The sequence below is a fragment of the Penicillium digitatum genome, chromosome 1 (assembly GCF_016767815.1).
Source record: "Penicillium digitatum chromosome 1, complete sequence".
NCBI classification, from domain to species: domain Eukaryota; kingdom Fungi; phylum Ascomycota; class Eurotiomycetes; order Eurotiales; family Aspergillaceae; genus Penicillium; species Penicillium digitatum.
Genome location: NC_089384.1, coordinates 4,137,495 through 4,154,367, shown reverse-complemented (window position 1 = coordinate 4,154,367; position 16,873 = coordinate 4,137,495). Strand labels below are relative to the sequence as shown.

The 16,873-nt window shown below is 49.6% G+C and overlaps 6 protein-coding genes across 6 annotated transcripts; 4 read left to right on the top strand and 2 right to left on the bottom strand.

Moving 5' to 3' along the window:
- Positions 1-551: 551 nt before the first annotated feature.
- Positions 552-3,365, top strand: Pdw03_3761 (Protein sey1; the record flags this gene model as incomplete). The annotated part of the gene is made up of 4 exons (XM_014676361.1): positions 552-700; positions 751-1,200; positions 1,260-3,010; positions 3,067-3,365. The coding sequence occupies 4 exons, from the start codon at positions 552-554 to the stop codon at positions 3,363-3,365; spliced, it is 2,649 nt and encodes an 882-aa protein (XP_014531847.1).
- A 713-nt stretch (positions 3,366-4,078) lies between these two features.
- On the top strand, positions 4,079-5,126 carry Pdw03_3760 (putative cyclase; the record flags this gene model as incomplete). The annotated part of the gene is made up of 2 exons (XM_066100587.1): positions 4,079-4,286; positions 4,354-5,126. 2 exons carry the CDS (start codon positions 4,079-4,081, stop codon positions 5,124-5,126), a joined length of 981 nt encoding a protein of 326 aa, XP_065955987.1.
- Positions 5,127-6,103: 977 nt separating this feature from the next.
- On the top strand, positions 6,104-6,567 carry Pdw03_3759 (uncharacterized protein; the record flags this gene model as incomplete). Its single annotated transcript, XM_014676363.1, has 2 exons — positions 6,104-6,118; positions 6,172-6,567. The coding sequence occupies 2 exons, from the start codon at positions 6,104-6,106 to the stop codon at positions 6,565-6,567; spliced, it is 411 nt and encodes a 136-aa protein (XP_014531849.1).
- Positions 6,568-7,238: 671 nt separating this feature from the next.
- On the bottom strand, positions 7,239-8,679 carry Pdw03_3758 (Cation efflux family protein family; the record flags this gene model as incomplete). The annotated part of the gene is made up of 2 exons (XM_014676364.1): positions 7,239-8,309; positions 8,374-8,679. The coding sequence occupies 2 exons, from the start codon at positions 8,677-8,679 to the stop codon at positions 7,239-7,241; spliced, it is 1,377 nt and encodes a 458-aa protein (XP_014531850.1).
- A 3,711-nt stretch (positions 8,680-12,390) lies between these two features.
- Positions 12,391-14,147, top strand: Pdw03_3757 (MFS multidrug transporter, putative; the record flags this gene model as incomplete). Its single annotated transcript, XM_014676365.1, has 3 exons — positions 12,391-12,639; positions 12,691-13,080; positions 13,140-14,147. The coding sequence occupies 3 exons, from the start codon at positions 12,391-12,393 to the stop codon at positions 14,145-14,147; spliced, it is 1,647 nt and encodes a 548-aa protein (XP_014531851.1).
- Positions 14,148-14,967: 820 nt separating this feature from the next.
- Pdw03_3756 (Major facilitator superfamily domain, general substrate transporter) lies at positions 14,968-16,572 on the bottom strand (the record flags this gene model as incomplete). Its single annotated transcript, XM_014676366.1, has 1 exon — positions 14,968-16,572. The coding sequence occupies one exon, from the start codon at positions 16,570-16,572 to the stop codon at positions 14,968-14,970; it is 1,605 nt and encodes a 534-aa protein (XP_014531852.1).
- Positions 16,573-16,873: the final 301 nt, after the last annotated feature.

The following is a 16,873-nucleotide window of genomic DNA, read 5'->3' as shown; positions in this document are numbered from 1 at the left end:
AGTGGACTGTTCGATGATTTTGGACAGTATATGTGGCCGAACTTTAGTGTTGACCTCGGACTTGATCAGGGCTGGAATCTGAACTGGTCAGATGGTGTGCCACCGCCATGAATTTTAGAGACCCTTGTGACTTCACTTGACCGGTTTGAATCTGTAATTACCGAAACATGGAAATATTGAGATAGATTTATTCAGTCAGGAGAAGTGCAATTTCGATTTCCTGTTGGTAAAATAGGATCAAATAAATTAAAACAGCTAGAAACCAAATCAAAAGTGGTAGAAGTGACGTTGCCCGGGGGGCTAAAAGGGGGGTTTATGTAAGATTGTTTTCCCCAGCATCGACCTCGGGAGTGATCATCCCAATGAACCCGCGAAGCGAACGTATGATCCCTGAATTCTTTTGATTTTCCCGTTTGACTAATCTGTTGGTTTTTCCAGTTGCGTGGTTCTCTAGATCTTAGTACATCCCTGCTGTCTCAACTTGCTCTTGCCACCTCAATACCTCTCCCCCCTCCCCTACCCCAACAGAAACAGACCAGAGGAGGAAAAAAATGATCGAACGACGCCCATCGGGGTTGGAAAGGAGTCCAACTGCGCCACCGATTCTCTCAAATGGACACTTTGCTTCAGTCGGCGCCGAATGCGATTCTGCCTCCTATGAGCACGGCGTGCAGGTGATTGATGGGAACAAGGAGTTCAAGTATGGATGGCCATCTCCCTCTGCTATGGCCCATCTAATTATGAATATAGTCCCAATTTGTCTAAATACTTGTCCCTTGAGAACGTCACGACGGCTGGTTTCAATTACCATCTCATCTCCGTGTTTGGTTCGCAATCCACCGGAAAGTCCACACTGCTTAATAGCTTGTTCGGTACCGAGTTCTCCGTGATGTCGGAGCTGGAGAGAAGGCAAACGACGAAGGGTATCTGGCTGTCGAACAACAAGAAGCAGGGCGAAGCTGGCGCGGCGGAGCGCATGGCTGATAACATCTTGGTCATGGACGTGGAGGGAGCTGACGGTCGCGAGAGAGGCGAGGATCAGGATTTTGAGCGCAAGAGTGCGCTCTTTGCGCTTGCGACAAGCGAGGTTATCATCGTCAACATCTGGGAACACCAGGTGGGGTTGTATCAGGGCGCCAACATGGGGTTGTTGAAGACCGTGTTTGAAGTGAACTTACAACTGTTCCTAAAGGACAAACAGTATGTATCCTTTTACTCGTCCCCTTATCCATGTGCTTTGGATGCTGATCTATCCACAGTGCCAGTGCCACCCATCGGTCCCTCCTATTCTTTGTCATTCGTGATTTCATCGGTACTACACCACTCAAGAACCTGCAGAAGACATTGTTGGAAGACCTCTCCCGTCTCTGGGACACTATATCGAAACCTGCAGGCTTGGAGAAGTCGACAATTCATAATTACTTTGATTTCCAATTCTATGGACTGCCGCATAAAGGTTATCAACCGGACCAGTTTGCGGCGGAGACAAAGAAGCTTGGCCTGCGTTTCCGGGAAGGTCACCGAGACCCAACGAGGGATGCCCTTAAGGGTGAGTTCTCTGAAGGAGGGGTCTTCCTCCCTGAGTACCATCGCCGCATCCCGGCTGACGGATTCTCACATTATGCGGAGGGAGTTTGGGATCAAATTGTCAACAACAAGGACTTGGATTTGCCCACACAGCAGGAGTTGCTTGCCCAATTTCGCTGTGACGAGATTTTGCGCGAGGTAATGATCGGCTTCGATGAGGCGATCATCGCGTTTGAAGATAAGCAGGCCGAGTCCGTGCGCGCTGGTGCGCCTGAAGTCCTAGGGGGGCTCGGCGTTGCCATGCGTGCTGCGCGCGTCAAGACCTTGAAGAGCTTTGAGACGGCAGCCAGCCGATACCACAAGGGTGTTTACCAACGGAAAAGCGCTGAGCTTCAGGGCAAGGTCGATACCCGCCTCAAGGCACTTTTCCACGGCCAGCTATCGGCAGCTCATAAATCTGGAATTCGCGATTTCAGTGACTCAGTCAGTGCTGCTGTGAAGGATGGCCAGAAGAAGGGCGGTAGCTACGATTTCGCCGAAATTGTCACCAAGGAGGCTCAGTCTTCCTTGGAGAAGTTCGAGGAGGTCGCCAGCTCTACATTGGTGGATGGAGCTTCTTGGAGTAACTACGAGCAAGAGCTATCTTTGTACAAAAAAGAATTGGCAGAGGTCAGTGCCCGCCTGCGCCGCGATGAAATGAGACGTCTGGCCACCCGCATCGAGCGGTGGGTCCAATCTCGTCTCGGTGAATCTGTTGGCCTTGAGTTCAGTGCCCTCGGGTCCGGAAGAGCTGGCGGTGGTGCTCCCGAGAACGGGGAGAAGCCTACCGAGAAGGACTTCTGGGATCGGATCTGGAACTTGTTTGAAGAAACCGTCCTAGACGCTGAGCGGAGATTCACGGACCGTGCGAGCAGCTTCGATGCTAGTAATGATGAGGTTGATGTTGGTCTTTGGCGACTGCGCCGTAAGTCTTGGGGTGTTCTCCGCGCCAAGATTGAAGAGGAGATGCTTGAGGGCAATTTACTTCTCAAGCTTCGCGAGAACTTCGAGGACAAGTTCCGCTATAACGAAGCTGGTGTGCCACGCATCTGGCGCCCCACTGATGATATCGAGGGCATTTACACCCGTGCTCGCGAATCTACCTTGACGGTGATTCCTCTTCTGTCTCGTTTCCGCCTGGAAAGGACTACTGCCCCACCCCCGCTTGACCAATGGATTGGAACCACACCAAGCACCGCAACAACTGCGGACGAGGAGGATCTGGTCCCCATCGGGGGTGTGGACGAACACGAGGGCAAGAGTTTGGAAGAAGAGATGACAATTCTTAGCGATACGAAGCGCCAAGAGCTCACTGTGCGATTTAAGAAGGCCGCGGACGGTGTCTACGTCGAGGCCAAGCGGAGTGCCATCGGCGGTATAACACAGGTTCCCTTGTACTTCTACGGGCTGTTGCTGGCTTTAGGTTGGAATGAAATCTGGGCTGGTGAGTTTTCATTGATGACCACTTCCTTTTCGCATTAGTACTGACACGCTCTCTAGTCTTGCGCAACCCTGTCTACTTTATCCTGCTATTTGCGTTTGCCATTGGCGCATACATCACCTACCAGCTCAACCTGTGGGGTCCCATGCTGAAGATGACCGAGGCCGCCTCCCAGCAGGCTCTGGAAGAAGGCAAGCGCCGCCTGCGCGAGTTCCTCGAATCGTCCGACACAGGCCGTCAGGCGATTGCTATGTCGGCTGGGGAGCGTGCTGGGTCTTCGACCCGAAAGGAAGAGTATGAGATGACGGATATGCAACAGGGTGACTCAAACGCTAATGATGACCTGGATGATATGTAATTTTTTTGCTTGCTGTGCTCTTCTGGCGATCACCCTGTACTTCACTCTTTACCTTCAATAGCCTTTATATGCATACAAGATGGACCTTTGATTCCAAAATATGTGGGTAAAATAGGAGAATTGCATCTCACGTTCACACTAACTCCATGAACGTGGAGGGCTGATCAAGCAGAGTGGGGGTTCATCGGGGACCTCGCGCCTTCCAGACGTGAATTCGATTACCTCATTCGGCTACCATTGTACGCAGGCGTGGATGGGATGTGAAAGGGTCGTGTGTAGTCGGAAGGAGGGAACTGTGATAGAACTTGACACTGGGCTGCATTTGCTTCCTTTGCACTAGAACGTACATCAGCATCAGCTCTGCCGGTAAGATCAAGTCAACCCAGGTGGTATCTCCTCTTTGTTAGGATCAGACTGGCTACTTTACTCTACTCAGAGATCCGCTACATGTCAACTTCTGAGTTCCAAGCCGCACGAAATTGAGTCAATCCCTGGACAGGCAGAAGACGATTTAGGCTTTCCGCTTGATTCGACCAAATTGGCGATGACCTGGGGGTCATACTCACGTCAAGGGGCCGGACTTCCTCCGAGGCGAGGGGTATCCTACTCCTACTCAACCGATCCAGCGTCTTGAAGTGGATTTCAGGACACAGTTCATCAAGCTTTGAAGTCGTTCAGCTAATCTGCTTCTCCGATCCACTCTATTCCGAATCATGTCTGGCATTCCCCATCTCCCAGAGACATTTGATGATCTCCCCGACAAGCGTCGGTTCTGGCCTGGGGCTGCAGGGTCGGAAGAAGAAGGACTGGGAATGCTCCGCCTTCTAACACCCGAGCTAGTTGCTCAAGCCGCGCGAACACAAATCCAGTCCGGCGAGCGAGTGTGCTTAAACTGGAACATGGACAATTTGAGCCCACCAGGTAAAATAAGGGCACCCGATGGTCCAATTAAATAAGACGCTATAAGACTCACACCTTGAGAAACTAGGGTTCGGCCGCAAACCATTCGAGCACCGTGTCAAATGGGTCATCGAGGGCGTCGCTTTCGACGACGAGTACCACTTCAACCCACAGCAGTCCTCCCAGTGGGACGGGCTCCGGCACCACAGTGCGCCTGCCCCAACGCCAGAAGACCAAGACCGACGCCTCTTCTATGGCGGCACGACCGCAAAGGAAATTCTAGACGAGACCTCGTCCCGAATTGGCATCGGGTTTTGGGCAAAGAAGGGCATTGCTGGGCGCGGCGTGCTAATCGACTACGTCTCCTATGCGGCGAAGAAGGGCATTAGCGTAAACGCGCTAAGTCGGCAGATGATCTCACTTGACGAGGTGCAGGAGATTGCGCACGAATGCAGCATCAAATTTCAGAAGGGCGATATCTTCTTCTTGCGGGTTGGCTTGCCTGAGACGTGGAAGCGGATGTCGGCCGAAGATCGTGTGGCTTATAGTCAGCAAAGTATACCGCAGCACGCTGGAATCGAACAGAGTGAGCGGGTGCTACGCTTTTTATGGGATAATCATTTTGCGGCTGTTGCGTCCGATGCCGTTAGCTTTGAGGTTTATCCGGCTCTGAACCCTGAATTTGACTTGCATCATCATATTCTGGCCGGCTGGGGTATTCCAATTGGGGAGATGTTTGATTTGGAGGAATTGGCTGCGACATGCAAGCGTTTGGGTCGTTGGAGTTTCTTTATCTCTAGCAGTCCATTGAACTGCGCCCGGGGGGTGTCTAGTCCGCCTAACTGCATGGCGATTTTCTAGCTAATCACGTATTAAGAAGCATTCACGGAGATTCCAAGCTACCTACGTACCTATCTACATCCCATGTATCTATCAACCTCCTTGGGAATTGGATAGAATATCGGCAATAAACGGTCTAACAGACATCTACATTACAAGACCATAATATTCTCCCTCTTGCATCGGAAGGATATGGATTTATTGTAGATTGTACAGATGAATGTTTCAAATCCAGTTCCAGTGCAAAAGCTTGTCTTTAAAACTTCGGAGCCCCCTGCCATCGATGCCCCTTAAATAGGATCAAATTCGACTTTCAGCCGCATCCAATAGAGCAGGATGCCAACGTCTAAACATTGTTTGTGCCTTGTCTTGTCACCGTACTTTTTTTTCCCCTTTAGTGGCGAGGCCTTCTCGAGAAATATGAACACACGGTACTTTAATTTGATGCTCATATCATGGATTCGTTCTCTTGTTGCTCATCCTTCGCAGTTGATATGTGTGCTGCTGGAGCTGGGGGTGCACAACTGGCTTACTAGATAGCCCACCCTAATATAAAACAGGTCTCAGTTCAGCCCAATTGACGATTATATGGAATCAGATGAGATTTACTCAATTGCAGCTCCAATGAAGAGATGATCTGGCCCTTTGGTAAAACCTGTACTTCTTTAAAGAGATCAACATTTACCTGCCTAGACTGTTTTGATCTGCCATTCTAACCCTTTCTCCCTTCCCTCTAGGATCATTGCTCCCTTTTTCTTTTTGGCAATATTACGAAATACTCGATTGAACTCCTACATTCCACATACTCTTCAAGTATGTGTTTTGAGACTGTGTTTACCCAACTACGATGACCCTCGCATGCCGTTGCTTCTTAAATACCACGCATAAAACGCAGTTATATTCCTCAAACTAAGTATTCCGCCATCGACACTCTCTTTAACGCCTTTCCTAACCGGAGACTCACTTTCTTTACCAAACAACCACAATCATTGACCAAGATGCACTTCTCTAAGGTAGTTCCACCCATCACATGCATTGGTGTATCCAAGTTGCTTACACAGCATAGACCCTGGCCACCGCGGCCACCTTCGCCCTGAGTGTCTACGCCGGCTTCCCGGTTGCAAGCGTCAGTTTCCAGTCCTGGGAGAGGTGTGATGTTGGCCATCCCGCATTCGGCGAGCCCAAGTTCTCTGCTGATGTGAGCGTCACTCCCGTGACTTGCGACAAGACCACCGTCAACCGTGACTGGAGCATTGACAATTATTCCTTCCGCGCTCGTTTGGACACCGAGGACACTGTCTTTTGCCATGGCGTGACCATTTGGAACAACGAGGGCTGCTCTGGCGATCCTGTGCACTTCCTGCCTTTCCACCACGGCCCCTTCGCCGAGGGGCAGTGTATCCCTGACATCCTCGAGCCTGGGTTTGTCTCCTTCAAGCTGGCTTGTGAGGGGTTCCCCTAGAAGGCGTGACGTTCTTTTGCTGTCTGTTTTCTCTTGTGTATTCTCACCTGGATTTGATTCACGGAGATCTTTGTGGGATTACGAGTACATTCAAGGCTACAATTCCCGTGATACTAGACCTTGCAGCGCAATGTTTCCTACTGCTCGGAAACATCGAATTTGCAGCTTGTTCTCACCAAGAAACTCAGACTCGATTCAATTCCAATTAAGATCTCGTGTTTCCAATTTCTTCTCGGATTTGTAGGCAACGAAGGGGAATAACATGAAAGGTGGGGGAGACATGTTCTCAACAGTACATGGCTCAACAGGTAATTGGACCATGGACTTCAACAGTACCAAGAGAAACGAACCCAGGGGCGATTGCCTCATTAAGACAAAATTTTGACATTGCTCTCGACTACTATATCATCTGGGCTGTACCAAGGCATGTCCTAATAGAATGTGAAGGGTGTGCAAAATTGACCTGAGAGCAGTATCATGAGAGTTGCGTTTAGTTCCTACATGCTGCTGAACATTCATGAGCTGGATAGCCCCGAGCACTGATTTTTGAACTTGAAAGCAGTTATGTTGATTAGGAGAAAACCATTCGTAATATACAGGGGTGTCCCTTAGAATTAAGAAGACATTGCATGGTTGATCAGACAAAACATCAGTCATCGAAATCGAATCGATCATGCACGCTCAATCGTGAATTGCAAAGAGACCTCCCATTTTTGACCCCCGGCGCCATACCCACCACCCAACCTGTTGCGAATTAAGCTGGATATCTTCTCCCGTAGCCGGACAAGATTGTCATCAGAACCATTGACTCGGAGCTTGAGGTTTGCCATACATAGCCCATAATGAACCTGCCAGAATCGGGCGTCATCAATGCCGAATACAGCAGCGTCGGCTTCAATGTCCTTGATCACATCGGAAACTCCTTGGCCGGAGTAGGACATGAGAAGCATGGATCCTAGAGTCTTCACCAAGCGAGTTCCTAGGAAGCACATTGATAAGGCAATGGTACCAGACAAGAGCTTATCGAGCCAATCATAGATCCGGATTGAGACCAGTGGTAAAAGTAGCAGCAGAGTTGAACAAGAGAGGGTGAGGAAGTGAGACGGGTTGCTCAAGACCGACGGAAGAGATTTAATATACCCAAATCGCATAGCCTTCCCAATTCGAGCATGGTTTTTGAGACCAATGGCTGACACAAGTGTCGATGAAATAGCTAGAGCTGCAGTCACATCCACACTACCCAGAGAAATCCGATCATGATCATGCGGGCGATGAGGCTCATGGCCAGCCTTTTCAAGAAAATGCTGCAGACTGTGGGAGATGAGATCTAATCCCATGAACAAAAGAAGCACAGCCATTGCGAATCCGGCTAGAACTTCTGCACGCTCCAGGCCGAACGGGTGGCGGATAGTCGATCTCTTCCAAACTTCAAAATTGCCCAACACATCAACTGCAACACACAAGAGAGCCCCGAGCGAATCAAATAGAATCAAATGCGATAATGCTGTCATGGCCAGGGACCCATGTGCGGTCCAGAGCGTGTACGCCGCAACGACCATGTGGCATAAGCTCCACCAGAAGCGGGTCTTTTGATCCTTCGACATGCTAGATCGGCATTCTTTCAGTGTTGGCATGGGCAGGGAGTTTGGGAGGGCTAGGGGCGCGCGAGGAGGAGGCTCGAGGAAGATCTGGTGCGAGATGCTACTGTGCTTGTATTTGTGGCCACGACGCTGTCCCATGTTCTGAACAAGGAGGGAAAAGGTCAGCACCCCCACCACCGCAAGTCATCGGCGCAATTTAACTCACCGATTTGATCACTGGACTTTTCGCCATAACAGTAGTATTGAAATTGAATGGCCCGGCGGGTGACGTGTCGCTCGAGCCATTCTCGATCGGCGTCTCTGCGTCTTCAGGCGAGGTTGCCAAATTGAAAGAGGATTTCGCGGGGCTCACTATATCTCTGCCTTCGGCATCCATCGGAAAGGAGGCCTTAAGCGGCGATAGGGAATCGCGATCGATGGGTATCCCTGAGTTGATCTGGGAGGCATTCTCCTCGTCCGCTAGCGGAGTAGGGGTGCGCGGCGGAAGAGGGAGAGGAATGTTCGAAGCCATTGCACTGGCTTTGCGAACCAAATGCCTTTATGAATTGATGGTTCCGATGTACATACACACGAGTCCACATGCTGGCAATCAATCCCCCGGATTAGCCCCGGCGTTTCTGCCCATCATCACGTGGGCGGCCTAAAGCACCCTGGAATTTAAAAGCCCAAAGAGCCGAAGCGCCTTCCACCAAGTCTACCCTTATAGCCTCTGAATTAAGGATTGAATATGGAAGACTTACTTGGTTGTGAGAGGTGTAAGGGCCTTGTTCCATGCTGAGTGTTTTTTTTTTTTATATTCATGGGAAATATCCTAAATTGGCTCACTATGGACCGAACAGATTTCCTGTCTCCTCTTTCCTTGATATGATTGATAAACTGATAAATTTGAACCGGTCAAGATGAAACAGGCATACGAAGAGCAATTTCTGATTTGCATGAAAGAAAAATCGTGGATTCAGAACTAGTATCTGAATGCTCAGTAATGAAATCAATTTAATTGGCAACGCTCAACAGCAAGTTGCAAACTCAAACAATTTCAATATATATTGCTTCAACTCCCTATAGTTAACCGAGATAGTCGTGGATTAATATGTCATTGTTTCTTAGGGGTAGTATTCTGAATATCAAAAGTCTACAACTGGTATTTTCAGATTTTCTTTGAGCACAATGCTTCCATCACGCAAATGATATTTATACTTGGTTTTCCTGCATTGCTCGACAAATATTCCAGGGCCCGGCACCGAAAAGGGGTGACCGCCACATTGCTTCGAGAAGTAGAAGTGTTCGATGCATATTTCCAAGACCAGATTCCTCGATCCTAGCATTCAATCGTCCTCGCAGGCAGTCCTGTTGGTTGGGATCGAGAAGGCATGAGCCCACGACAGCGATCGGCCAACATAGGCCGGAGTTGATGCGCGCACTAGATGGCAGCTCATTCAGGTATGACATGGCTTCTACCACTGCATTTACCACCATGCCTTTATGAAGTCCGTCCCTGGTGTATTGGAAACCACCTAGGGCGGTGTATAGATAGATGAGTATGGCTTCTTGGAAGATAAATCCAGCCAGACGGACTTCCGTCCCGACATTGGGATAAGGCGACCAGCGTATTACCTGTGTTTGGATGGATGCAAACATGGTAATATCATCAGCTGTTGGAATAACTGCCTGCGTCTCATCCATGATCCATTGTCGGCCGAGACTGAAGATGCACAGGATCAGCAACAATAGTTCCGGCCGGCAACTGCACAAGTTGCCCAAATACTGGGTCCGAAGTGATTCGCGCGACCATGTTCCAAATCCAAGTGTAAGAAAAGCTGCCCGCTAAAGCAAGCGACGATTGAGATCGTGCTGACGGTCGCAGTGTAGGTGTAGTACTCGATGACGAAATCCTTCAAGTCTCGTGGAACTGCCGAGTCGCTCTGGGAAAATAAGTTGACTAGAAGAGAGTTCGCGGCGGACCACTGGTTACATATTGTCCCGTTCATGTCGCCCTTTGCTATCTGGGTTTATTGGATTATTGAACAAACTGTTTTTGAATTATGGATTTCTTACCTCAGTAAAAACACATTAGAAGTGGCCCTACTAGGAGCATGAGAGGGTTCGATTCTTTTCCGTCGATAGATTCCATTTCTGCACGACGGAAATGCTGGAGGACTTTTGTGTAGTGACCATGGGCAATTGCATCCGTTTCATCCCGAGATCGAAACGCGCAGTGAGCGGCGCTTGGGGTGATTACCAGCTGCAACAGCAAGTCGCTAGAAAATGCCAGGGGTACAATCTGTACCAGAAAGGGGTTGACAGGCGTAAATCCATTCGCCATGCAGTCGGCCGTTGTGGCCATGTAGTGACTGAGAAACTCTTAAGACTCGGCATCATAGCCAGCCAGGCAGCATGGATAGGCTGCGCAACAACGCATTTCCAATTGAAAAAGAGGTGACAGGAGCATCCTTCGTAGGGGTAGTCCCAGTAGCTGTTGACAGTCGGCATTGAGGGTGTGTCTCCTCATGCAGCATCGTTAAACACAGAATTCAAGCACCGGCTTTTACGGAATCTTTGTAGAAAATACCGAGTCCGGTCTTCAATCAGTCCACGATCAGACTAGCCATGTGAGCGTGAAATTGTCCTCACGGCTGGATCTGAATGTACCCATCTGAAGTTGGAGTTTGACATGACAGAAATCTATGGCTTCAAATGGGACGACCAGTACGGAGTAGATAGGCCGAACATGCTCCAAGTTCTCTTTAACTAATTAGCAAAATCCGCTCTTTTTCCAATCTATACGGACCACGCTGACTAAATATAACCTATAACTTGTGTAGGTCGCACTATCATGGCGGTCCGTAGATTTTTCAGGGTATTCCACCCCGTTCTCAACTATGTCATACCAACGGTTTCGACATGACAACTAGACAGCAAATATGATATTTTTGACAACTAATTCACTCCAGATTTCACCCAATTAGCATATCAAATAACACTACTCAGGCTGGCAAAATATCACCCTCACTCGGATATATTGCTAGATACAGTGCAACGCACCTTTGGGTCAGTGCTGACGGACTTTGGGAAATTTGTTTGGATGTCGGTAATTGCAAAAAGTCCAATGAGTTAGCGTAGCTTTATGTTGTAGTCCTCTCAGAATGGTAGATACCAAAACAAGTAAGATTTAGGCAGTAGCCACGCACGATAAAATGGCGGTCTAGACTAAGAGCACTGCGACGTACAACATACATCGGACCATCGAAAATAATCGGATATCAGAAAGCACTCGCGTGCATATCAGTAACGTCACCAGCAACTCCCTCAGCGAGTTGAGGATGGGCAACTCCACGGTTATGGACCAACACAAGTGTCAGCCAATTAAAGGTATCCCGAAATTTCTATGCCGCTAGATAAAAACTGGACAGAGCACCTAAAACTTCCCAAATCTCGAATCCTAATCGGGCCTTCATCGAGATCTCCTAGAGAATTTAAAATTGCACAACTTGATAGTAAAATGAGTGACTTCCCTCGGCCTGATTAGGGAAGCATGTTTTATCTCATCTGAAACCCGGGGGGAACCCACCACCCAATGCGGTAGGTGGCTTTGGCGATCAATAATAACACGTGACCAGAGTGCCGAAGACCCGAAATTCAACACCTGAGGCTGCAAGCGGAACCACAAATGCCTGCATTCCAGGCCTAGTGAGGCGGGTCAGGCCGGTCGGGAAAATTTGGCAAATGGGGATCTGGTTACTAGCCACTCTCTTCATGTCAAGCTTTAAATACCAGCCAATCACTATGCTCAATATTGCAAAATGGAGAGACCCTGTGGGTTTTCGTCGGACGGTGTTAAGGCCCTGTTTTTGCCTTATCGCCGTTCGAAATGTTGGATTATGTCGCTTGTGGGCCTGTTGTTTTTTTCAATGTGGCTACTAACTTGATAATAAACGTTTCCCCCTGTTGCAGTTTTTGGAATTTTTTTTTTTTTTGAGACCCAGTGTCGCGTGCCTAATTAATTGGCTGAACATAAATCGATTTTATTGATTTCTCCAACTATTGTGAATTGGTTCCATGAAGATCGATCATGTCGGGCCCTGAAGAACCCGGCTCGACCAGACCACGGTCGACATCAAGATCAAGTACCGAGTCCAAGTCTCTGGCATCAAGAACGCAGTCACAATCTCAGAGCTTGGCTGGTTCTCTGAGGACTAGGCTACGTTCTTTGTCAATCCCAGGAATGACCCAGGTGGATCGAGTTTATTCGGGACAACATCTCAATGACCAGTCTGTATATCACAGCGACAATGGGTCCAGCTATGATGAATCATGCATGGAAAATGAGCGGAAGCCCGATACAATTCAGGAAGTACGGAATGGAATTGTGAATGAGCGTGATCTGGATCTAGAAAAAGCTGATGCTGCACTGCCTGAACTTGAGAAGTCGAGGACAGCGAGGTCGAATCTGTCTCGTCACAACCCCAAACTAGTAAGCTCTTGCCTGTTCCCCAATTTGCACCCGGTGTTAAAAGTTGTATAGGTAACATGGGATGGCCCTGAAGACCCCGAAAACCCGAAAAACTGGAGCCAAAAGAAGAAATGGGCTGCTGTCATCACTGTGTCACTTTTCACATTCATTTCACCGGTCTCTTCGTCAATGGTTGCCCCGGCACTGCCATCACTGGCAGCGGACCTCAATGTCACGAATGAGGTAGTCTCGCAGCTAATGCTCTCAATCTTCGTATTGGCCTACGCTGTTGGCCCATTATTCCTCGGGCCACTGTCAGAGATCTACGGCCGAACCATCGTTCTGCAGCTCGCCAACCTCTTCTTCCTAGTTTTCAACATTGGGTGTGCCGTATCACAAACAAAAGTTCAAATGATCGTCTGCCGATTCTTCGCTGGACTAGGAGGCAGTGCCCCGCTAGCAGTAAGCCAAGCCAGAAAGTTTTGTCCCAAAAAGAAAACCTCATATCTAACGGCATCTAGATCGGCGGCGGGGTCCTCTCAGACTGTTTCCGGGCGGAAGAACGCGGAAAGGGAATTGCAATATACAGTCTTGCACCACTCCTGGGCCCAGCCCTCGGCCCCATCGCCGGAGGCTTCATCGCGGAAAATACAACCTGGCGCTGGGTCTTCTATGCAACCTCAATCACCGACGGCCTGATCCAAGTGATGGGTCTCTTCTTTCTACGCGAGAGCTACGGCCCGAAAATCCTCCTCGACCGCGCCATCCGCCTGCGCCAGGAAACAGGCGACGAAGCCTACCAAACAGAGACCGAGCGCCAAAACAAGACCCTACCCGAAGTCCTGCGCAGCTCGCTAATCCGTCCTTTTCGCCTTCTCCTCACCCAGCCAATCGTCCAGGTCCTCGCCCTTTTCATGGCTTACATCTATGGAATCATGTACCTGGTGCTCTCAACGTTCCCCACCCTATGGACAAGCCCAAGATACTACAACGAATCGACCGGTATTGGCGGTCTGAACTACATCTCTCTTGGCCTGGGCTTTTGGCTCGGCTCGCAGATCTGCGCCCCGCTCAACGACCGCATCTATCGCCGTCTCAAGGCCCGCAATGCGGGTGTTGGAAAACCGGAGTTCCGCATCCCATTGCTCTTCGTCGGTGCCTTTCTTATTCCCACTGGCTTGTTCATCTACGGCTGGACCGCTCAGTACCATTGCCATTGGATCGCCCCGAACATCGGCGCTGTGCTGTTTGGTACTGGCAATATTATTGCCTTCCAGTGTATCCAGACTTACATGGTTGATACATATACACGGTTTGCGGCTAGTGCCCTCGCTGCTGGTGCATTTCTGCGCTCATTGGCTGGGTTTGGGTTTCCACTCTTCGCGCCGTATATGTATAGCGCTCTGAAATATGGATGGGGGAATAGTTTGCTGGCATTCGTGGCTATTGTCATCGGAGCACCGGCACCAGTGTTTTTGTGGAAGTTTGGGGAGACGCTGAGAAAAAAGAGTACGTTTGCAGCAGGCTAGGGCATTGACGGGTTCTTTTTTGAACTAGTCTGGTTGAACATCATTGTTAATTGTTAAATTAATTTTTAATTCCGTTCATTCCTTCAAGTTGAATCCAAGAAGTTGTGGCGAGAACGGAAGTTTTCTTTTGGTATATCTCCGGTCTGGGATTGTCGTCACAACTACCTCGGCTCGGAGCCTAGGCCTTGGAATATATCTCATTTGGGACGTGTTCATGCCGAAGCCAAGGCAATTTTTCTCAGTTTGAAGTACTGATACAGATATTCCAATGGATCCACTCTCCAATTTCTTCCAATCGACAGTTGATCTGCAGGTGCTTCCGAGGTCCTCGTCAAGCATGAGTTGCAATACAGACAAACACGGTGTGCATCGTGCACCAGGTTGAATCTAAATTACAATGAAAGGTCTCGTTGAATTGGCCAATTCTGCATTCAACTGTCGCAAGCTTGATTTACTTCTATCCCCATTGAGATACTACTGTGCTGATCTGATCTACAGGCCACAGGGGCAGGAAGGAGCATCGACAGAGATGCACTCATGCGATACACCTTTTAAACTCGGGACAAGGATATTTAGATAGACCATTGATAGTGGGATATGTATTCAGATCAAATGAGATCTAGAGAAAATCGAACAAAATGAGATTGCAAAGCGGACTATTTACATACTAGTCTGCCCGCTTTCCCTTCAGACAGGGGGGAGGGGGGGTATAGAGATTCTATGGTCACATGATAATATGAGATCCAAGGCAAATGATCAATCACATTCGCACAGCGAATGTCTCTCGGTCGACATCAACCAAGGGCGACAGATGGAGCATTTACTCGTCGTACTTGGTCTCACTGCCGCTGCTCATGGCAGTCTCAGCCTTCTCGGCTTCGGAGTTGACCTGGTGGTCGGGGGTATCAAGACCCAGCTCATTCTGCATCTGGGTAATCTCGGCAATGGAGAGCTTAGGCAGCTGCTGTGCGACCTGATAGGGCCATTTGCCCTCAATGTGGGCCTTTGCGAAGATGATGTCAATTTCCTCGAGATCACGACCAGCGGTCTCACAGTAGAAGAACCAGGCGAAGGGGATGGCGATGAAGTTAATAAGCGCGAAGAACAGATAGATACCCCAGTCGGACCTGTTGGAGAACACAGGAGTGAACATGACGACAGCGAAGTTGGTGATCCAGTTCATACAGGTGGAAGCGGAGGCGGCCTTGGTACGGGTGCGAAGAGGGTTGATTTCCGGGGGGTAGATCCAGGGCAGAGGCAGCGTAGTAAAGGCGAAGAAGCAGATAAACAAGAAGATACCGACGATGGCACCCTTGGCGCTCTGCGTGCTTGAGTCAATGAGACAAGCCATAGTGATAATGAAACTAAGACCCTGGCCGAGGAAACCAATCAAGAAGAGGTTCCGGCGACCGACCCTCTCAATCATGAAGAAGGATGGAATAGTGGCCAGAGCGTAGACAGTGGCGAAAACACCTCCTAGAACTAGGGGAAGCTTGCCGGTCATATGCAAGTTCTGCTGGAAGAGTAGGGTCGAGTAGTAGATAGCGGCGTTGCAACCAGTGAACTGCTGGAAGAACTGACCAGAGCAACCGATCATCAAACGTTGGAAGTTCTGAGTCTTACCGCCAGTGAAGAGAATACCCCAGCTGCTCTCTTCAACGCTCTGCATTGCCTTAAGATCCGCCTTCATGAGGTTGAAATCAGCAAGCACATCATCCGCATCGACATCACTACCATTAAGCTGGGCGAGGACATGGAGGGCCTCCTGGTCATGACCCTGCATGACGAACCAACGAGGCGACTCGGGGAGCATAAGAGCACCAACAGTGACGAGAATGGCGAACAGGATCTGGAAGGCGATAGGGAACCGCCACTGAACAGAGCTGTCGACATAAGAGAGACCGAAGTCAATCCAGTATGCGACAAAGGTACCGACGGCGACGATAGCACCCTCGAAGCAGACAAGGAAACCACGATTATGAGCACGCGAGCACTCAGACTGCCAGACGGGGATAGTCGCGGTGTCCATGCCATTTCCAATTCCGGAAATAACACGTCCAACAACGAACTGGCCCAATCCCCAGTGAGGGCCGAATGCAGCAGTAGAGATGACAGTACCAAGTATCATTAGAAGACCACCGGCCACCAGGAGAGGAGTGCGGCCAATGCGTTGACCATAAATCAAAGTGAAGATAGCACCGAAGAAACACCCAAGTTCGTAACAGGCAGTGACCGCTCCACGCAGGACGGCGACGTGCTCGCTGTCACCATAGAGAGCAGGAAATTCCTTAGTGAATTGGTCACCAGAGATGATACCGGACATCAAGCCCTGATCATAACCGAAAAGTGAGAATCCAACGACGGATGTAAAGGTGATGGCAAGACGGAGCTTCTTGCCCCGCAAGCCGGTAGTTGTGGTCCACATGATGAACGTCCTCTATGAGATGCAGAGAGGAAAAGACCAAAACAACATGGGGGGAAATGAAAGCTCAGACGCTGGGGACATTTCCCGTATCTTATGTGCATTCGGTCTTCGTGTCCATTGGGTTAGTGCCAAGAGGGGAAATGTTTGGAGTGACATCGGCGGCGCTACAACATTGGATAGGCAAGTCTTGCGACCCGTGGGGGCCGAGAAGAGCCAAGTAGGGCCAAGCAGAGACCAAGGGCCACATTAGTGGGGTTGCGGGGATGCGACAAGAAATTCTCACGGACTGCCAAGTGCGCCA